This window comes from Haliotis rubra, unplaced genomic scaffold (assembly GCF_003918875.1).
Source record: "Haliotis rubra isolate DU_JTF1 unplaced genomic scaffold, ASM391887v1 Scf157, whole genome shotgun sequence".
Taxonomy (NCBI): domain Eukaryota; kingdom Metazoa; phylum Mollusca; class Gastropoda; order Lepetellida; family Haliotidae; genus Haliotis; species Haliotis rubra.
In genome coordinates this window covers 1,590,530-1,612,057 of record NW_025765525.1, presented here as the reverse complement: position 1 = coordinate 1,612,057, position 21,528 = coordinate 1,590,530, and the positions used below count along the sequence as shown (strand labels likewise).

The window sequence follows — 21,528 nt, the reverse complement described above, 5'->3', positions numbered from 1 at the left end:
GTTCTGGTGCACCAAAGGGACAGAACTCTGCAGAGCACTATACCATAATGTTGAAGCAATGGATAATGGATGAACTATACTACCCATCAAAAGTTTAGACTCACTAGTGTAAATGTAGCCACTTACTTCAGTCAACTGTTCTGAACTAGATTTTGCAAAATATTCCCTACTGTTTAAAGGTGCTGTTTACACATGAACTGATGTATTGTAAAACAAATTCGTAATGTTGAAAAGATTATTGTCATGAGTTCAATATATGATGAAACTCAGTGAAAATTGACGAATTCTTAACAAAACTTTACACCAAAGCTGTTCACATGCACGATATTTGCACATGCTTTCAGCAATTTGATGCATGATCCCCCGTGTATCAGCATAAGGTTTGCAGTTAGATCCCCCAAGTTAGTGGAGAAATTCATCTTCGATGTAACAATGTATATATACATAACATATAGTAAGTGCTTTAAGTGAGTCTAAACTTTTGTTGGGTAGTATACATATGTGGTTCAGTCAGACGCCCACATCCTGTGAACTAGCAAAGAAATAGCAGCAACAATGTTTCCTACTCAGCTGCTACAGACAACTGTCACAAGACGTTAATTGGTGTGGACATGTGCCACCTTCCTAAAGCTGAACCAGCACCAGCTCCAGACAACATCACTGTGCTCTCACAGACGGCCATGAGTGTCTTGTCTCATCACACCCGAGCTCCTTACTGTCAGACCCAGCACAACCAGACAGTTTCAAGTTTAAACTGCCTTGCCACACTGATTAGAATGTCAGTCAATGACAAAACCCTTTCGAGAAAGGCCCATATAGGGTCACAAATCTCTACGAACATTATGAATCAATGCTTTTCTTTCAGATAAAGGGCGAATCCATGGTCTAAACATGGCACAAGTCAATGTACAGAGCTGCCCCCCTAATGTTGCTACAAATAATTGTCATCCTACACACACACGTGTCAGCGAAGTTATGACACGGAAATATCTATGAAATATATTTCTCTTAACTTAAATAGGTTCACCCTGGTTTAACTAATGAATGTTTCAGGTAGGGAATTAATATTTCATAATGAAATGGGTTCAGTTGATTCATTGATTGTTGTCTAACACCATATTCAGCAATATTCCAGTGATCAACAGCATGAGCATCGATTTACACAATTGGGATACGACCACATGTAAACAAGACAGCAAGCCTGACTACCCGATCCCGTTAGTTGCCTCCTACGCTAAGCATGGTTGCTGAAGATCAATTCTAACCTAGATCTTCGTGGGTAGAAATGGGTTCAGACCATTTCAATTCACTTGTTTTATAAATGTTCTTGGACAATTAAAAAACATTTAAAGGTTTATTTGGAGTTGATTCTTTTCAAAATCTTCTGAGATAAAAATGAAAATATGAAGAAAAACAGATTTCACTCATATTTACAAGATTTCATGTTCAACATTCATTTCAAAAGGATAATACATTATCCTGGCCCTCAGAAAGGGATTAAAATTAATAGGTAATAGTTATATAGTACATGTATAAACAATGTAAACCCTTCAGCTTCACCTCCCATAGGGTTAATTCTGTTAAAGGAACACATCAACACTTATCGATTATCATTGCAGTTAAAAGGGTTAAACTGCTTTCAGTAATCTAAATTGTGTATCCATGCTACCAATCACACAGACTGACCGCTGAGTGACAGGCCACACCATATCTGTTCAAGACTGACCACTCCGCGGCCTGTTCACAATGCCAAAAGGGTTAACCCAAGTTTAAAGCTTCACTGCCAGGCTGGAGAGTTGTGATGAACTCATCTCGAAGACATTGATTGAGAGTCCGCCTGCATGGCTCGTGTTGGGTATCTTCGTTAATTGTTTAAACCAAATCAGTCGGGACCTGGACAGTGACCTCCCCACCATGTTCGGGTCTGGTCAATATCTGGTCATTATCCTTGTGGCTGACAAAACTCTCTCAAGACAGAGAGGAACTCTGATCTGAGCAGTGTTTGAAATAAAGTCAAAGTTGTGTCAGAGTTGTGTCAAAGGTGAAGGCACCTACATAAATATTTTGAGTGATCCAAGGTTCAATACAATGAACTTGGCACACATTTACCATGGAGAACCAAAAATTGAACTTGGCATATATTTACCATTTGGCTTGGAAAACCAAAATTGAACTTGGCATATATTTACCATTTGGCTTGGAAAACCAAAAATGAACATAGCACACATTTACCATTCGGCTTGGAGAACCAAAAATGAACATAGCACACATTTACCATTCGGCTTGGAGAACCAAAATTGAACTTGGCACATGTTTACCATTCGGCATGGAGAATGAATATCATAAACGTTTCAAGAGACACACAGGAATGAGGAAATGAAATAAATGTCCATTATTGATGGGGGCGATGGGGTAGCGTAGTTGTTAAAGCATTCGCTCATCACGACGAAAAGCCGGGTTCGATTCCCCACTTGGGTACAATGTGTGAAGCCCATTTCTGGTGTTCCCTGCCATGATATTGCTGGAATATTGCTAAACGCGATGTAAAACTAAACTCACTCACTCACTCACTCATTATTGGCGATAATGACATAACAGTTAATTGAATCAATAGCAAATATCATTAGTCTACACTTATATAATATCAAACCTATAGAAAAACAAACCTAAAAACAAGCTCACTTTTTACACTTCTGGATTACAAGCTGACTTAAAACTTAACTTGGCCTTGAACAAAATCAGAATTATATCTTAAGGAATTATTAAAATGAAAGAATATGCATGATCCAAACTTTAACTTCCAAACAACCTCAAGTTTGAAACATCAAAATTTCACACAACAATGTTTGACTTAAACTATCTTCCTATAACCAGTGTGCGAAATAGCCACTGGCCCGCTAGACTGTGGCTAGTGAAAATCCAGTCGGGACAAGTAAATCTCCAGTCACTGGCCCGCCTGGCTAGTAAATTTTCATTGGGTCATTTGGTAAATATATCACTCTCTCCGACTTGTTAAGTTATAATACACTCTAAATCATGTAAGATTATAGCCTGATAAAAAGGATCATCATATTAGCAGCTTAATGATGAAACATTCAAATTTCAGACTAGTGAATTATTTTGTGGGCTAGTAACTTTCAGGCATAGCTAGCCCCACTTGGTAGCAAAATTTGGAAACTATTTCGCACACTGTGGTTAGTAAATATTTAAGGTAAGCTACAAATCATTACTTCACTACTGTACATTGAAACATTTACAAATACTTTTCCATAGATTTTACCCATGCTAGCTCCAGTGAGTGCCTGCGTGGCTGGGAGAGGGTTAACAGAAAGGCTGGCCATTAGCGGAGATTTATCTGGGACTCCCATACAGTCCTGGTGAACGTTTGCTGACTAAATGGATAAAATGTCACAACTCGTTAGGGGTATTTCAATTATCACTGAGAACCATTTGGAAATGACATATTTTGTCATGTGAAATGGACATGTACTACATATATGTGAGTGAATCTGTTAAGTCGGCAAGTGTGTTGGGTGGTATGTTGGGTGAGTTTGTAGGTGAGTGCTGGGTGAGTGAGTGAGTTAAGTTTTACGCTGCACTCAGCAATATTCCAGCTTTTTGGTGGTGGTCTGTAAATAATCGAGTCTGGACCATACAATCCAGTGATCAACAGCATGAGCATCGATCTACGCAATTGGGATATGATGACATGTGTCAACCCAGTCAGCAAGCCTGACCACCCGATCCTGTTTGTCGCCTCCGATCTAACCCAGATCTTCACGGGTATACTTGCTAAGATTTGGGCGTTTAGGTCAGTGCTAGGTGAGGTAGTTGATGTAAAACACATGGGTAATGGAGACCTATCCTTCCCAGGAATACACAGTAGAGTTTTAGCATGATGTTGTTGAATACATGATCTACCCTTAAAGATTCAAGTCAGAATTGGTCTTCAGCAACCCATGCTTATCACAAGAAGCACAAACAACAGGATCAGATAGTCAGGCTCGCTGACTTAGTTGACACTAGTCATTGTACCCCAATTGCGTAGATCGATCCTAATGTTGTCAATCACTGGATTGTCTGGTCCAGACTCGATTACAGGCCACCAACATGTAGATAGAACATTTCTGAGTGCAGAGTTAAACAACAAACAAACTAGGGGTGGGTATTGCAGAGAATTTTCATATTGCGATATATTGCGATGCGAACAGCATATATTGCGATATGTATTGCAATATATTGCATGAAGTATTTTTAAACAAAAAACTACTTATAATCGAGTTACTTCTTGATTTATAGAGCAGAAACACAACAAATTCACTAGGCTTGATTAAGCTTTAATAACAACTTTTAATCATGATCAAATAAAAATGTGAATAATATTTGGCACAAATGAAACAAGGACATATCCGAAGATTTCCGAGTGTTACAAAGTTTTCCGAATGCAAGTCAAAATACCGGTTTTCGATCAGCGTATCGCAATACGTATCGTTTTCATGTCTGAACCGGTAAATACCGGTAAACCGGTTATATTGCGCAGCCCTAAAACAAACCCAAAAACTTCAGTTTAAGCTTTGTGATACGTGCCTGAATAGGCCACCATTTGTATTTGATGAAGAAAAACAGAACGCCTGGCTTGAAGAGGGTGACAGATTAACATCATTACACCAATAGCTGATGTTGCAACATCTACTCAGGACGACATCTTCCCGACCCACCTACTTCTAATATGAAGCTGATGATGTTATATACACACAAGTATTCTACAAGAGAAGTGAAGACTATAGATATCACCCTCAGGTTATAGCAGGACAAGACAGGAGAAGCCTTAGGCATTCTCTGTGGACAATAGGAGGCAAGAACGCTGGGATGATTAGCTGTATCATCCTCAAGATATAATGAGGTGTATTTTAATGAACATGATTACAGAGCTCCTCCTGTTATATTTAAAAGCAGAGCTCCTCAAGTAATATTTACATGCAGTGGTGCCTCTTTTTCCTATTGCAAAATCCTTTTTTTTTTATTGAAATTCAGTCAGTCAGTCAGTCATCAAAAACAATTACATACATCATCAACATATTTAGATTTACAACACAAATGTCCCATATATCTGGAAGGACAAGGGCAATAGCTGAAATATTGCAGATGAAAATGTTAAATGCTCACTTAGGCCAGACCAGTTTTATTTCTTGTTTTATGGATTTTTGTCCTCAGACAACCTAAAGGCAGAAAGTAAAAAAAAAATATCACCAAAGTACTATTCCATTTAAATACTAAAAGTAATTTAATTTTGGCAATTAATGAAGTGTATATGATATATGGACCAATCTAAAAAAAATTCTTGTATCTTTACATATCTGGCCTATGAAAACATTAGGATTTTATTTATTGACATTTATTTTTTATTTTTCTTATTCTTGAAAAAATATGACTGGTGGATCCGTAAAACAAGATATAAAATTGGTCTGGTCTTACTAAGAAATCCACTCACTCACTCTCTCACTCAAAGCTAAGTGAAGTAGAAGAGATATTTATTTCTAGCCAGTTAGGCAACTGTGACTTAATTAGCATCTGTCAAGCGTATAGACAGACTTTACAGTCTATTCCTATATTACCTCCTTTGATTGGATGTAATATTTAGGCTCTGTTGATGTATGAAACTAAATAAGGATGAGAAAATTAGGGGTGAAGTCTTCCAGGAGACCACAGAGTCTGGTGAACCAAGACCCCATTTCATTAAATTGTGCATACTGTAAGTGTATGTCAAACTATGGGAGTTGTGGCAGTCGTAGCATAATGATTGCTTTGTGAAATGAAGTCCAGCCATGGACAGACTTGATGCGGTATTGTGGTCAATACCAAGGTCATCAGAGGTCAGCGTGGCCCGCAGCACACAGTAATAGGCTATTTCCCTCACAGAGTCCTCACCTCCCTGTGTTTCCCTCACAGAGTCCTCACCTCCCTTCTTCCTGACCATTAACTGATGTTGTAGCCCCTGGACCGGCTAGACAAACTCTATTGGACAGTCACTGGACTGTCTAGACAAGCAGTCTCCCCTGTAGCCCCTGGACCGGCTAGACAAACTCTATTGGACAGTCACTGGACTGTCTAGACAAGCAGTCTCCCCTGCAGCCCCTGGACCAGGCTAGACAAACTCTATTGGACAGTCACTGGACTGTCTAGACAAGCAGTCTCCCCTGTAGCCCCTGGACCGGCTAGACAAACTCTATTGGACAGTCACTGGACTGTCTAGACAAGCAGTCTCCCCTGTAGCCCCTGGACCAGCTAGACAAACTCTATTGGACAGTCACTGGACTGTCTAGACAAGCAGTCTCCCCTGTAGCCCCTGGACCGGCTAGACAAACTCTATTGGACAGTCACTGGACTGTCTAGACAAGCAGTCTCCCCTGTAGCCCCTGGACCGGCTAGACAAACTCTATTGGACAGTCACTGGACTGTCTAGACAAGCAGTCTCCCCTGTAGCCCCTGGACCGGCTAGACAAACTCTATTGGACAGTCACTGGACTGTCTAGACAAGCAGTCTCCCCTGCAGCCCCTGGACCTGTCTAGACAAGCAGCTAGACAAACTCTATTGGACAGTCACTGGACTGTCTAGACAAGCAGTCTCCCCTGTAGCCCCTGGACCAGCTAGACAAACTCTATTGGACAGTCACTGGACTGTCTAGACAAGCAGTCTCCCCTGTAGCCCCTGGACCGGCTAGACAAACTCTATTGGACAGTCTCTGGACCGGCTAGACAAACTCTATTGGACAGTCACTGGACTGTCTAGACAAGCAGTCTCCCTGTAGCCCTGGAGCCCCTGGACTGGACTGTCTAGACAAACTCTATTGGACAGTCACTGGACTGTCTAGGACAAGCAGTCTCCCCTGCAGCCCCTGGACCGGCTAGACAAACTCTATTGGACAGTCACTGGACTGTCTAGACAAGCAGTCTCCCCTGGACAGCCCTGGACTGGACCCCCTGGCTAGACAAACTCTATTGGACAGTCACTGGACTGTCTAGACAAGCAGTCTCCCCTGCAGCCCCTGGACCGGCTAGACAAACTCTATTGGACAGTCACTGGACTGTCTAGACAAGCAGTCTCCCTGCAGCCCCTGGACCAGCTAGACAAACTCTATTGGACAGTCACTGGACTGTCTAGACAAGCAGTCTCCCCTGCAGCCCCTGGACCGGCTAGACAAACTCTATTGGACAGTCACTGGACTGTCTAGACAAGCAGTCTCCCCTGTAGCCCCTGGACCGGCTAGACAAACTCTATTGGACAGTCACTGGACTGTCTAGACAAGCAGTCTCCCCTGTAGCCCCTGGACCGGCTAGACAAACTCTATTGGACAGTCACTGGACTGTCTAGACAAGCAGTCTCCCCTGCAGCCCCTGGACCGGCTAGACAAACTCTATTGGACAGTCACTGGACTGTCTAGACAAGCAGTCTCCCCTGTAGCCACTGGACAATCATTCCAACTACACTCACTCACTCACAAAGCAGGTCAATAGGCTTATTATCAATTCTTATTTGCTATCAGGGAAATACATCTTGAAGACATAAATATTATCCCATGATGCAACAGTAACCTTGACCTATGTCTGGCCATATGCCTCCCCCATATCCTTCCTTCTGTTAGTGAGTGAGTGTTGGTTAACACTGCTTTGAAGCGTACACCAGTTACAACATTTCAGTTGGTGAAACCCACAGTGGGCCACAGTGGGAAAACCAGGATTCAAAACCTTGATTATAGGCTACTGGCAAGCCCAAGGGACGCAACTCTGCATGTGAAATGTGGTGTCTTCGGGCGCATATTTACCCTATTTCTGGTTCAAGGTGAGGTGAAAATTGGGTTTAACGTCGCACTTAAGAACATTTCGCTCATATGACCACATGCATGCATGTGTACGTGTGGCTGCTTGTACTAGCCCAGACTTAAGCTGGTTTTATAGTGCTAGCCCACTGAGATACCATGCCGCAGTGAAGCATGAATACCCCACTCAGACACATTATACTGACTCCGAGCCGACCAGTCCTTGTTGTACCCATTAATGCTGAGCGCCAGGCAGGGACCAATAAGTGCCATATTTTAACGTCTTGGTATGTCGCGGCCAGGGATCGAACCCACAACCTTCCTCTCTCCGTGCGGGCGCTCTAACCACTACACCACGGAGGCGGTATTTCTGGTTCAAGCTGTCCTTCCACTCCACCACCACCTGTGGTGCCTTAGATGGCTGAGCCCCTGTGTTTCCCTTCCAACTATTACATTGTGTACTATAACCTACCTGTATATCCAGCAACACAGGTACATCGGTAAAATCCAATCTGATCCACACAGGTAGCATTGTTCCGACAAGGTGTGGAATCACACTCGTTAACCTCCACATCACACCTGTTACCTGTCCAGGCAGGGGGGCATGTACAGGTATAGTCATTGACAGCATCTACACAGGTACCACCGTTCACACACGGTGCCCCTCTCACACTCGTCAATATCCTCCGCGCAAGGTAAGACCTGTGTACCTGTCAAGAAGAAGGCAGAGTATTAAAATGAATTATAACATGTTTTTTTTACAGATATATACTTCCCATCAAAAGTTTAGACTCACTAGTGTAAATATAGCCACTTACTTCAGACAACTGTTCTAAACTAAATTTTGCAAAATATTCCATACTGTTTAAAGGTATTGTTAACACATGAACTGATGTATTGTAAAACAAATTCATAACGTGTTCTAAACTAAATTTTGCAAAATATTCCATACTGTTTAAAGGTATTGTTAACACATGAACTGATGTATTGTAAAACAAATTCATAACGTGTTCTAAACTAAATTTTGCAAAATATTCCATACTGTTTAAAGGTATTGTTAACACATGAACTGATGTATTGTAAAACAAATTCATAACGTTGTAAAGATAATTGTCATGAGTTCAAAAAATGATAAAAATCAGTGACAATTGGCGAATTCATGACAAAACTTCAGACCAAAACGCAGCTGTTCACATGCACAATATTTGCACATGCTTTGCAGCAATTTGATGCATGATCCTCATGCAATTCAACTGCAAAAGGTTTACAGATGGTTCCCCCAAGTTTGTGGAGAAATCAATCTTTGATGTAACCAAATATATGTACATAACATATAGTGAGTGCTTTAAGTGAGTCTAAACTTTTGATGGGAAGTACATATGCTGATTTCAAAAGATATACTTCTTTTAATTAGAACGTTATTAGGTACTATAATCAGTTGCAAATCATGCATGTAGATCTAGATTAACATTATACGTTCTCACAACTGCATGTATTATTGAGCATTTGATACCTGAACATTTTAAGCACTGGCATTAAGTGAGGTTTCAAATGTTCATGCATAAAATACTCAATGACACACTCAAATAAAGAAACATACTGATCAACACTGAAATATGAATAAGTTATCTGTAATTTTCAGTAAATTTGTTTCAGTTAATTGCTCCTCAAAAAGCTATATGAATATGTTGTCATGTTTGCTGTAAATAAGAAATTGTTTATCAGTCTTGCATATTACCATTTTTATGGGGTTTATCTGCATGTTTGTAGAAGGCAGAATTAAAACAGTTTTTGTCATATACATGTATATATTTCATTAAATAATTTTATTGACATTCAGTCTCGAACTACAGACCATGTAACATTTAATGCATTGTTCCCAGATTTTAAAAAAGTTTAAAAATCAGTTTGAAAAAAGAAAATATTGTTTGACAGCACTCAATTCGCATCCGATGGTTCTGATATTGATTTTCTCATATCACCTCGATGTCATGTGGTCGACCTGCCATTGGAATCTAACAATGGAATGACATTTAAACTTTTCTCTGCATCATCAATTTTTCCAGCTTTTTCTCCTATTATTTGTACTATAAAACCATGAATAATCCAATCAATTCATCATTGACATTTTTAAATGTTTCAGCCAATCAAAAAGCCCATTTCCTGGAATAAAACAACATTCAACTGAGCCCCTATAGATCCTGCCTTGAAGACAATGGAGATTCCATGGAACACAGAATCTGACGGAATACCTCCTTATTGTAAATCAGCACAAGCCTGAATTACCCAGCCTTAAAGAACAGGATCAAAGCTTAATAATAACAACTAACAAATGAATAATTATGTCTTTATATCCTTCATACGACAATTTTGGATATTCAGACTTTATTCTCTATATTCCTTCCAGTTAACCACTACAGTATCAATGGTCAATAAATCATTCTAAGTGCACAAGGAATTCCTTTAAGTTCCAAGCAACAATAGTGAGTGAGTGAGTTTAGTTTTACGCCACTTTAGCAATATTCCAGCAATATCACGGCAGGGGACACCACAAATGGGCTTCACACATTGTACCTATGAGGGGAATCAAACCCAGGTTTTCGGCGTGTCACAAGCAAATACTTTAACCACTAGGCTACCTAACCACCCCTCCAAGCAACAATAAATCTCTGAGAGAAAAATAAGAAACTTCAGGATTCCCACTGTAATATATTGCGACAGGTCCTTTACCAGATTCATAAAAATAATCAGGATCTGTTTATAGCCCAAACCTGTGTTGGAGTGCCTGTGTTTCTTTCAGTGTGAGTTTGTGTCAAGAAAGGCTTGAGACCGTAGTCCAAAAATTCGCTCTTAGAATCATTTCAGGAGAGTTTAGTGTTATCATATGAAATATTAATTGTTTCTTTAAGTCACATTTATGTTATTACTCGAGTCTGTGTACTATTAATTGCTGAGCTTACCAATTAAACCTACCGGTACAAGAATTTTCAAAGACTAGTGCTTCAGACAAGTGGGTAAATTCACGGACTGCAATTGTCTTTCCACATCCACTAGGATTCTGATACAATAATACAGGATAGAAAAAAAACAACCTCCATCATCTGGATCTATATATAGCCCATACCTGTGTTATGAGTGCCGGATACCTCACAATGTGGGGTAAAAGGGAAACTTGCAGTCTGTGCCAAAATATTTGTGACTACTAGCCCAATCTTGCCTTTGCGCATTATTTCAGTTATACTTAGAGTTATTATATGAGCTTTTTTAAGCTGATATTTAGACCAAACCAAATTTTTGTAGACTTGGCTCTCAGACAAGTGGTTAAAGTTACAGACTGAAATTGTATTCAACATCAATGATTCTCATACAAATAAAATATGGTGACTATAGAAAAAATATGAACTTCAATTCTGCACCTTTAAAATACCAAACAAAAGTTTAAAGCAAATTTATCCCTTATTTGCCAATTGATGAAAATGAATCATGACGCCCTTCATGTTCCATTCTAACCTCATCACAACCCTGTCTCTTTGTGTGAGAGATCTCTGTTTTGATGGCCCGAAGTCAACAGTATAAAAAATCTACATCCTGAAACAGACTAATTGAATTAGAACCCAAACAAAGAAAATCAATAACATGAAGGACTTTCTACAAATTATTCACGTTGAAAAGAATTATTGATTTTTTTTTTTTAAAAACCCAAAACTTTCAAGTGGCACAAATCAGATTATAGGGGTGAGCAGTTGCTGGGTCTCCCAGAGCAGTGATTGAGTTAGTTCATCTCCGATTGATGGAGAACTGTTAAGTCTGGGAGACTATGGTATGCCAAGTAAGCTTAATCGTGCTACTGTTTGTTCATGATAGACGGATGAAATCTTTGAGTGGCATTTTAAGTTCAAATCTGATCAGGTCATGAATCATTTATGGAAAACACTTCCGTATATTTAATCTTTTTTAAAAAAAATTGTCACCCAGTGAATGGGAGTGAGTGAGTATAGTGTTACGCAGTTTTTAGCAATATTCCAGCAATATCACGGCGGGGGACACCAGACATGGGCTTCACACATTATACCCATGTGGGGAATCAAACCCAGGTCTTTGTTGTGACAAGCAGGTGTTCAGGAAGCATGTTCACAGACAAAGTTATTTATTTATTAACCTGTGCAGTGCCATCTCCAGCCGTTCTCGAACACCTGGCTGTCCCTTTCTCTGCACTCCTCCCTCATAACAAATAGTGAACTGTGTCAATATTTTAATGATAGATTGTTAAACAACTTTTTTATTTTTAGGACAAAAATTCTGCAAAAAACTCAGAGTGGGTATGATGTTTTGATTATGATCAGCGTTTCATTGAGTATTTTATGTTTATTAGTTTTCGAGTTACATTGCAATTCATCGGTCCGCTTTTGAGCCAAACGGACTATAGTTAAAATTGTGTCAGGTAAGCTCGACACTTCACGTACATATTTACATCTATCACAGTGAGTATTACAGAGACTTATTTAAGTGTAAAAAGACCATAAAAGCTATTCTTTAATGATAAACGTGGTACAGTATTCATAATGGACAAGAGAAACAACAATTATCTGTACAGATCTCTCCTAGTTCAGGAGCCAACTCAAGACATACCTTAGACTAAGGCTTAGTCTCTAAATATATATAATTTTGATAGTAACAAACAAGCCCATTTATATTGAAAAGGAGCCCTAGGGAGACCAGAGATTCCTGAACCTGAGCAAATCTAGACTTGCTTTATTTAGTGATTTAGCACTGCAGAGAGGGCTTGGCAGTAGGGAAATTAATGTGGTTCAGGGACTGTGAGACAGACTAGACAGACTAGACATACCTCTACAACTTAGCTTTTCATCAGTGACTCCCAATAATCTCTCTTCTCTGACACTCTTGAATATAGTAACTCTAGAACTCTTTTTGTGCGCTTTGAGCATGTCACTGACATGGATATATACGCAATATAAATAGTACCCTTATAGCAGGCTGTGGCGAAAAAGCGTCATTAGAAACCAATCTTTATCCAATAAAATCGCTTCATACAACTGTGAAAATACTCTCGACAAGGGTACAGTGATATTGTTGATGTTCAGAGCTTTCGAGCAATACCCGACATCAAACGATTCGCCTCGCATGTTATTCATAGGAAGCTTCAAAAGTGGGGGTATTTTCCGTTGTTGTCATGTTACCGAGCAGAAAGCTACTCGGGAAATAGGCGACAATACATTTATTTAAAAATCTTTTTTATAATAATTTTCTGATTACGTAAAAATGAAAATATAAAGGAAAAAGGCACGGGCATGTTATGACATGTCATAATGGAAAAAGAATTGCCATAGCTTTTGCTTCTTTCGTGGTTTATCTGGACATTATAAATGTAAGCTTGCATTTTCACATAAATACAGAAGTTTACTGTGAATTTTATTTCTAAATAGCAGTAATGATAAAAGAAGTTTTAACCCCATATAATCGCCCACCTAAAATAAGCGCCCATGGGCGATTTATTGAGTGGGCGGCTTTCTGGAAAATCACGGTATATTATTACTATTATCACATAGTTTTGTGTTTAATATAGTTTGTTGTTCTAGTGTGCACCATAAACCTGCTGATAACAAAAATAACCTTGTTTTGTCTTCCAACTAGTAAATATTAAGACCCACTAGTCCACTGGTCTAGTAGTAAAACTGTTGACGTCAAATCCTGTTTCTGACTAAAATTCATATTCCTCAATAAATAATTAACTGTTCATTCGGAAATTCAATTTATGGTGACAAATTTCACTGGGAACACAACTGTCCTGATCAAAGGGTATCCGTCATACCCACATAGGATTCAGTTGGGTCTCCAGCTGGGACAGATGCTACTTGCTACACAACTGTCTGCATCATTACATCTGAGACATTAAATGAAAGCAATGAAATTGACAGTGTTTCATTTTTGAAGATCAAAGTTTCATAGGTTTCCCAAGGGAACATTTTTAGCAGGAAAAAACAAGTCTTTTAGATGTCAGCTGACACAATGATATTGACTCCAACATGGCACTCAGACCACCTACCCTGCTGCACAAGCACACCGATACTGGTTGACGAGGTTGATGCACGTTGCACCATTAGCACACGGTGATGTTGCACATTCGTCGATGTCCGTACTACAGTTCTTCCCTGTCCATCCACCTGAGCATGTGCAGGTGTAGTCGTTGAAAGCATCCGTGCAGGTGGCGCCATTTTGGCAGAACCCGTACTGACATTCGTTGATCTCACTCTCACACACAGATCCGGTGTACCCGCTTGGACATTGGCAGCGGAAGGCGTTGACTTCGTCCAAGCATGTGCCACCATTTTGACAGGAGCCAGATTTACAGTCATCTATGTTGCTCTGGCAGTTCGACCCTGGAACAAAACAAACAAAACTAAGAACAGATTGTATGTAGCAGTGAAAGAGGTGCTTATTGCGGTTGGAGGTGCAAATGCATCCAACCTTTTTGTCAGACTGAATTTGTCTCTCAGGTGAAATTTCTCTCAACAATATTAGGGCTGCGCAATATAACCGGTTTACCGGTATTTACCAGTTCAGACATGAAAACAATACGTATTGCGATACGCTGATCGAAAACCGGTATTTTGACATGCATTCGGAAAACTTCATAACACTCGGAAATCTTCGGATATTTCCGTTTTTTTAATTGTTCTTTTCCCTGTTTCATTAGTGCCAAATGTTACTTACATTTTTATTTTGTCATGATTAAAAGTTTTTATAAAAGGTTAATCAATCATAGTGATTTTGTTGTGTTTTTGCTTTATAATCAAGCATTAACTCGATTATAAGTAGTTTTTGTTAAAAAAATAATCCTTGCAATATATTGCAATACATATTGCAATATATGCTTCCGCATCGCAATATATCGCAATATAAAATTCTCTGCAATACCCACCCCTAAACAATATACACTTGGATCATTCAAAATGAACTTTCAACCAAGGATGCTTAGTCTCTTTGTATTTTGGCAATGGTGGGAATGGATGGATGTGTGCCTGATCCTACTGCATGCTGTCTGTAAGAGTTCCCCACGATGGGAATGGATGGATGTGTGCCTGATCCTACAGCATGCTGTCTGTAAGAGTTCCCCACGATGGGAACGGATGGATGTGTGCCTGATCCTACACCATGCTGTCTGTAAGAGTTCCCCATGATGGGATCGGATGGATGTGTGCCTGATCCTACAGCATGCTGTGTGTACGAGTTCCCCACGATGGGATCGGATGGTTGTGTGCCTGATCCTACTGCATGCTGTGTGTAAGAGTTCCCCATGATGGGAACGGATGGATGTGTGCCTGATCCTACAGCATGCTGTCTGTAAGAGTTCCCCACGATGGGAACGGATGGATGTGTGCCTGATCCTACAGCATGCTGTCTGTAAGAGTTCCCCACGATGGGAACGGATGGATGTGTGCCTGATCCTACAGCATGCTGTGTGTAAGAGTTCCCCACGATGGGAACGGATGGATGTGTGCCTGATCCTACAGCATGCTGTGTGTAAGAGTTCCCCACGATGGGAACGGATGGATGTGTGCCTGGTCCTACACCATGCTGTCTGTAAGAGTTCCCCACGATGGGAACGGATGGATGTGTGCCTGATCCTACAGCATGCTGTCTGTAAGAGTTCCCCACGATGGGAACGGATGGATGTGTGCCTGGTCCTACACATGCATGCTGTCTGTAAGAGTTCCCCACGATGGGAGCGGATGGATGTGTGCCTGATCCTACTGCATGCTGTCTGTAAGAGTTCCCCACGATGGGAGCGGATGGATGTGTGCCTGATCCTGAGCATGCTGTGTGTAAGAGTTCCCCACGCATGGGAACGGATGGATGTGTGCCTGATCCTACAGCATGCTGCTGATGGGATGGATGGATGTGTGCCTGATCCTACAGCATGCTGTCTGTAAGAGTTCCCCACGATGGGAACGGATGGATGTGTGCCTGATCCTACTGCATGCTGTCTGTAAGAGTTCCCCGCGATGGGAGGCGGATGGATGTGTGCCTGATCCTACTGCATGCTGTCTGTAAGAGTTCCCCACGATGGGAGCGGGATGGATGTGTGCCTGATCCTACTGCATGCTGTCTGTAAGAATTCCCCACGATGGGAACGGATGGATGTGTGCCTGATCCTACTGCATGCTGTCTGTAAGAATTCCCCACGATGGGAACGGATGGATGTGTGCCTGATCCTACTGCATGCTGTCTGTAAGAATTCCCCACGATGGGAACGGATGGATGTGTGCCTGATCCTACTGCATGCTGTCTGTAAGAGTTCCCCACGATGGGAGCGGATGGATGTGTGCCTGATCCTACTGCCTGATGGGAAGCGATCGGATGGATGTGTGCGCCCGGTCCTACAGCATGCTGTCTGTAAGAGTTCCCACGATGGGAACGGATGGATGTGTGCCTGATCCTACTGCATGCTGTCTGTAAGAGTTCCCCTACGATGGGAGCGGATGGATGTGTGCCTGATCCTACAGCATGCTGTGTGTAAGAGTTCCCCGAGGATGGGGAACGGATGGAACGGATGGATGTGTGCCTGATCCTACAGCATGCTGTCTGTAAGAGTTCCCCACGATGGGAACGGATGGATGTGTGCCTGGTCCTACTGCATGCTGTCTGTAAGAGTTCCCCATGATGGGAAGAGATGGATGTGTGCCTGATCCTGCATGCTGTCTGTAGAATTCCCCATGATGGGAGCGGATGGATGTGATGGATGTGTGCCTGATCCTACTGCATGCTGTCTGTAAGAGTTCCCCACGATGGGAACGGATTGATGTGTGCCTGATCCTACTGCATGCTGTGTATAAGAGTTCCCCACGATGGGAACGGATGGATGTGTGCCTGATCCTACTGCATGCTGTCTGTAAGAGTTCCCCACAATGGGAACGGATGGATGTATGCCTGATCCTACTGCATGCTGTCTGTAAGAGTTCCCCACAATGGGAACGGATGGATGTATGCCTGATCCTACTGCATGCTTTCTGTAAGAGTTCCCCACAATGGGAACGGCTGTATGTGTGCCTGATCCTACTGTATGGACTGCTGCGTATAATATCAACCACCAGTTTGCCTGGTCATTTAAAACATTTGTGACACAGGTGAACCTGCTCACTCATGAAACCATGATGTATAACCAGAAAATGAGCTCATGGTGTATAAATGGCAAAACAGTATTTACTCACAATTGATGTGTAACAGTAAATCAACGTTCTCATCACCGAAGACCGGGTTCGATTCCCCACATGGGTACAATGTGTTAAGCCCATTTCTGGTGTTCCCCGCCGTGATATTGCTGGAATATTGCTAAAAGCGGCGTAAAACCAAACTCACTCACTCACTCACTGTAACAGAAAAACAACATTCACCCGTGAACCCAGAATCTATAACAGTAAATCAACATTCACTTCTAAACCCAGAAGGGGTAGCCTAGTTATTAAGGCGTTTGCCTATCACGCAGAAGACCCGGGTTCGATTCCCCACATGGGTACAATGCGTGAAGCCCATTTCTGGTGTCCCCACCGTGATAAAGCTGGACTATTGCTAAAGGCGGTATAAAACCAAACTCACTCATGAACCCAGAATCTATAACAGTAAAGCATTCACTTGTGAACTCAAAACTTAAAACAGTAAAACATTCACTCGTGATCCCAGAATCTATAACAGTCAAACAATCAAGAACCTAGAATGTATAAATGTAATGGTAAAAAAGAATATTAATACTCACTCACTCACTCACTCACTCACACTCACACCCAACTCATTTAAACATACCAAAGAAATTATATTCAATAGTGGCAGAGCGGACATATTTCACTGTCACAAAATCATTGTCACATTATCCTGTATTATTTTTATAAAATTATTCTTAAACTATTCCTAATGTTCTTTGATAACGCTTATTAAATATCCTTTTAGTAAAATAGTGATCAGGGGACTTAGACCTCAACACAAAGACACCAATCCTCCAAACCATTACATGGAATCACCGACAAATTAAGCCCCTGAAATATCAACATTCAAAGAACAACAGGGTGCCATTCTCAGAGTGGGATCATCGGAGTTCTGCAAATGGCAATTTGTGTCGGACCACCATTCCTGAAAGCCCCGCCACGATGAGAGACAGAGAGAGGGAGAGATTCAACTCGGCGTACATTTCCGAAAAATGAATGATTGATGGTGGAACGAAACCAGCATAAAGAGACCTCGTGTGAAATACGAATCACCGTGGACAGCCATTGCCGATTCCTAGCTAGATGTCATTTGTCATTATTCTTTAACAGTGCTTCATCATCACATGATGACTTTTGTAACTTTCAATAAATTTTAGAGAGAAAAAATTCCGTCATTATGGCCCAGAATGATTGTAGTCTGAGTATGCAGAGACAAAGAAAGATGCTCGCCTGCTCGTATTTCTGTAATCAAGGCATGGCTTTTATTTTGGGAAAGTGACCCACATAAAAGAAACAACCTCATATTTCATACAATGTGAAAATTAAAGAATTGGACTACCCCACCATGGGATGATATAATTTATGTGAAAATAATTAAATGGAAGCAGGATGATGGATCACTCTATAGGGAAATGTAGGCTGAATATTTTTAATTTTGAATCAGAAATTATTACGCTTATGATTTCCAATTTAATTCCTGATCATGTAAAAAGAAATATTAAAAAAACCATGTTTTTAATAAAACTTTGCCCTAGATCATTTTTTGTCATAACTCTTACTAGTGCTTCAGACATTATTTTCTTTTTAAATCAGAAAAATATTAATAATTATTATATGTTATAAATAAAAATAATTAAAATTGTACATGGACTTTAATGGTTTTCCAGATTAATCAGTCTTCTAATACTCTATACAACAAACCACTTGTCATGAACAGACCAGGATCTGATAGCAAGATGCCATTTGATACATATTGTGGTAAAAGGAGCATCATATTCCAGGCTTCCTTTCCCTTTCAGCTGCTGTAAATAATGAGGAGATCCAGGAATTTTGAAAGGGGTGTGTGTGTGTATGTGTGTGTGTGTGTATTTTGAACCCCTTATCCCCCCATTTGGCTCCGCCAACGCAAAAAAAAAATCTTCAATGTGGTCTTAAATCATTTTCAAAAGGGGGGGTTCAAACCCCCCTCTGGATCCGCCAAGGTATTAACAACTGTTCCTCTGCCTGGGTGAGAAAAAGCAGGCATGTCACAATGTTCCTTGTCATCAGTAGTTACTGCACAATTTGAATTTTAACCGTTGAATTTGTTTTTCAAAAGAACTTAAAATCTTGAGAAGAACCATTAGGTTAATTTTCATCCAAATCAAGACCAACACAAGTCAATTCTTCAAGGATAAAAAAGGGACATCCAAAACATCACCATAAGGTCAATAATTATGATCACAGGAACTTGTCTTTTGTGCGGAGATATTCATTGATTCATTTTAAGCAACTATTAGGAGGGCTTGTTTCATTGGTGATTATATATATTATAATCCCAGAATGCATCACACAAGCACACATTTGAAATATGATATGATCAGTATGGGAAAGGGCTGCCACTCTGAGTGAGTGAGTGAGTTTAGTTTTACACTGCACTCAGCAAAATTCCAGCTATATGGCGGTGGTCTGTAAATAATCAAGTCGGGACCAGACAATCCAGTGATCAACAGCATGAGCATCGATCTACGCAATTGGGAACCGATGACATGTGTCAACCAAGTCATCGAGCCTGACCACCCGATCCCGTTAGTCGCTTCTTACGACAAACATGGGCTGCTGAAGACCAGTTCTAATCCGGATCTTCATGGGTTCATGGAAGCAAGCCGGTGCAGCTGAGTGCAGATAAGATGTGACAACATACCTCTGTTTCAGCATGGTTTGTATCGCTGTATTCTGAACATTAAACTGATATCTAGATGTATAGTAGTATGAAAAGTTTTAAATGCGAACACACTGCTACAGAAAAGTGTCTCAAATCCAAATCAGACCCAAGTAAAATGGACCTTCAATCTCAAAACAATCCACCCACACGGCATGAAAGACATGATCTAATCCTTGAGTTCCCAGTGTTACTAAGACTGACTGACTGAGTATGGTTTTACGCTGTTTTTAGCAATTTTCCAGCAATATCATGGCGGGGAGCACCAGGAATGGGCCTCACACATTGTACTCATGTGGGGATTCGAACCTGGGCCTTCAGCGTGACGAGCAAACGCTTACACCACAAGGCTACCCACTGCCCCAGTGTTACGAAAAGAGAAACATATGCTCAATATAAGTTGTTCACTGGTCACGAGGGGGGCATGGGTTGATGTACTCTCGATGTTTGTGTATGTTCCCTGAGCCCGAAGGGCCCCGAGGAACCAGTGAACAACGTATTTATCTTACCGAACACCTTAATGTTAATTTTGAACTGTTTGAAGCACGGATACAAATCTTTTTGGAGCCATCGCTAGATTTTGCTGACAAGAAAAACAGATTTAGAGTTATCTCCCTTCCAACGATTTGCATTCGCAAAACATCGGTAATTTCCGTACATCATGCGTGACTCAATGTTATTCGAGATAAAGAATTACTACCCCGAAGTACCAAATGAGTTGCCATTGACAGCGGGGTACATTGAAATGTTACTCGCTTGTAAGTGGCGTACATTGAAAATAATAGAAGAGCGCTCAGCCAATCAGAAAGCGACATTTATGTGTGAGGTAAGATAAGTTGCAATGTTGCTATCTGGGACTGTATTCTGCTGTTGAAAATTTAACACTGTGACAAAAAGGACAAACTATATTTGTCAAAACATGATTGTTTGATAATGTGGCACATATTATTTCAATTTTTCATTTTGTTACGCTTGAAATAAAAGGTATGTTTGTTGTTTTTGTTTTCATTGAAATATGTTCATGGTTCAGAAGCTATCCATCTGGGATTTCTTTCAGTTTCAAAATGTCCTTTATCTTATTGTTTCAATCTGTCCAAGCAAAGGTGTCCCAATGCAACTGCATTTGAGATTGACTTGAACACAAACATCTCTCTTTTAATGGGGGTGGTGGGTTAGCCTAGTGGTTAAAGTGTTCACTCATCACACTGAAGATCTCGGCCTAGATTTTCGAAGCTTTCATAGCGCTAAGATAGTCATAAGTGCCAAACATTAACTTAAGACTAAGAGAGCTTCGAAAATCTAGGCCCTGGGTCCCATTGTACAAAAAAACCTTGGCACTAAGGCTACCTTATGTCTATGTTAAGGTATGGGAGTTACGGTCACCTTACTGCTAAGATCGTTTTGTACAACGGCACCCTGGGGTTGATTCCCCACATGGGTACAATGCATGAAGGGGAGTAAAACTAAACTCACTCACTCCGCATTGCATAAGAAATTAAAAGAAAAATAGATAATTTGAAAGCTAACTCTAATATTCCTATTTGTTTACAAAAATTTAAAAGGGTGTAAAAATCTCGGACGTGATATTGCTGGAATATTGCTAGACTTTACACTATACTCACTCACTCGCTCTTCTCTTAATTGAAAACATTCCAGGTACTCTTGTGTCCATTTCAAATATTTAATGAAAAATGTTTGTTATTGAAGACTTTAATAATACGATGTGTTATTTTAAATCTGTTTCAACCGTATCAGATGATACAGAACAGAAGTAGTTTTCTGTCCTAATGTG

General features: G+C 40.6%; 1 protein-coding gene across 1 annotated transcript in view; it reads right to left on the bottom strand.

Moving 5' to 3' along the window:
• Positions 1–21,528, bottom strand: part of LOC124271036 (protein crumbs-like) — a 113,005-nt gene that overhangs the window by 37,004 nt on the left and 54,473 nt on the right. Inside the window, 3 exon segments of the mRNA XM_046706094.1 lie at positions 8,290–8,527; positions 9,294–9,303; positions 13,882–14,215. Coding sequence (XP_046562050.1) covers positions 8,290–8,527; positions 9,294–9,303; positions 13,882–14,215 — 582 coding nt within the window.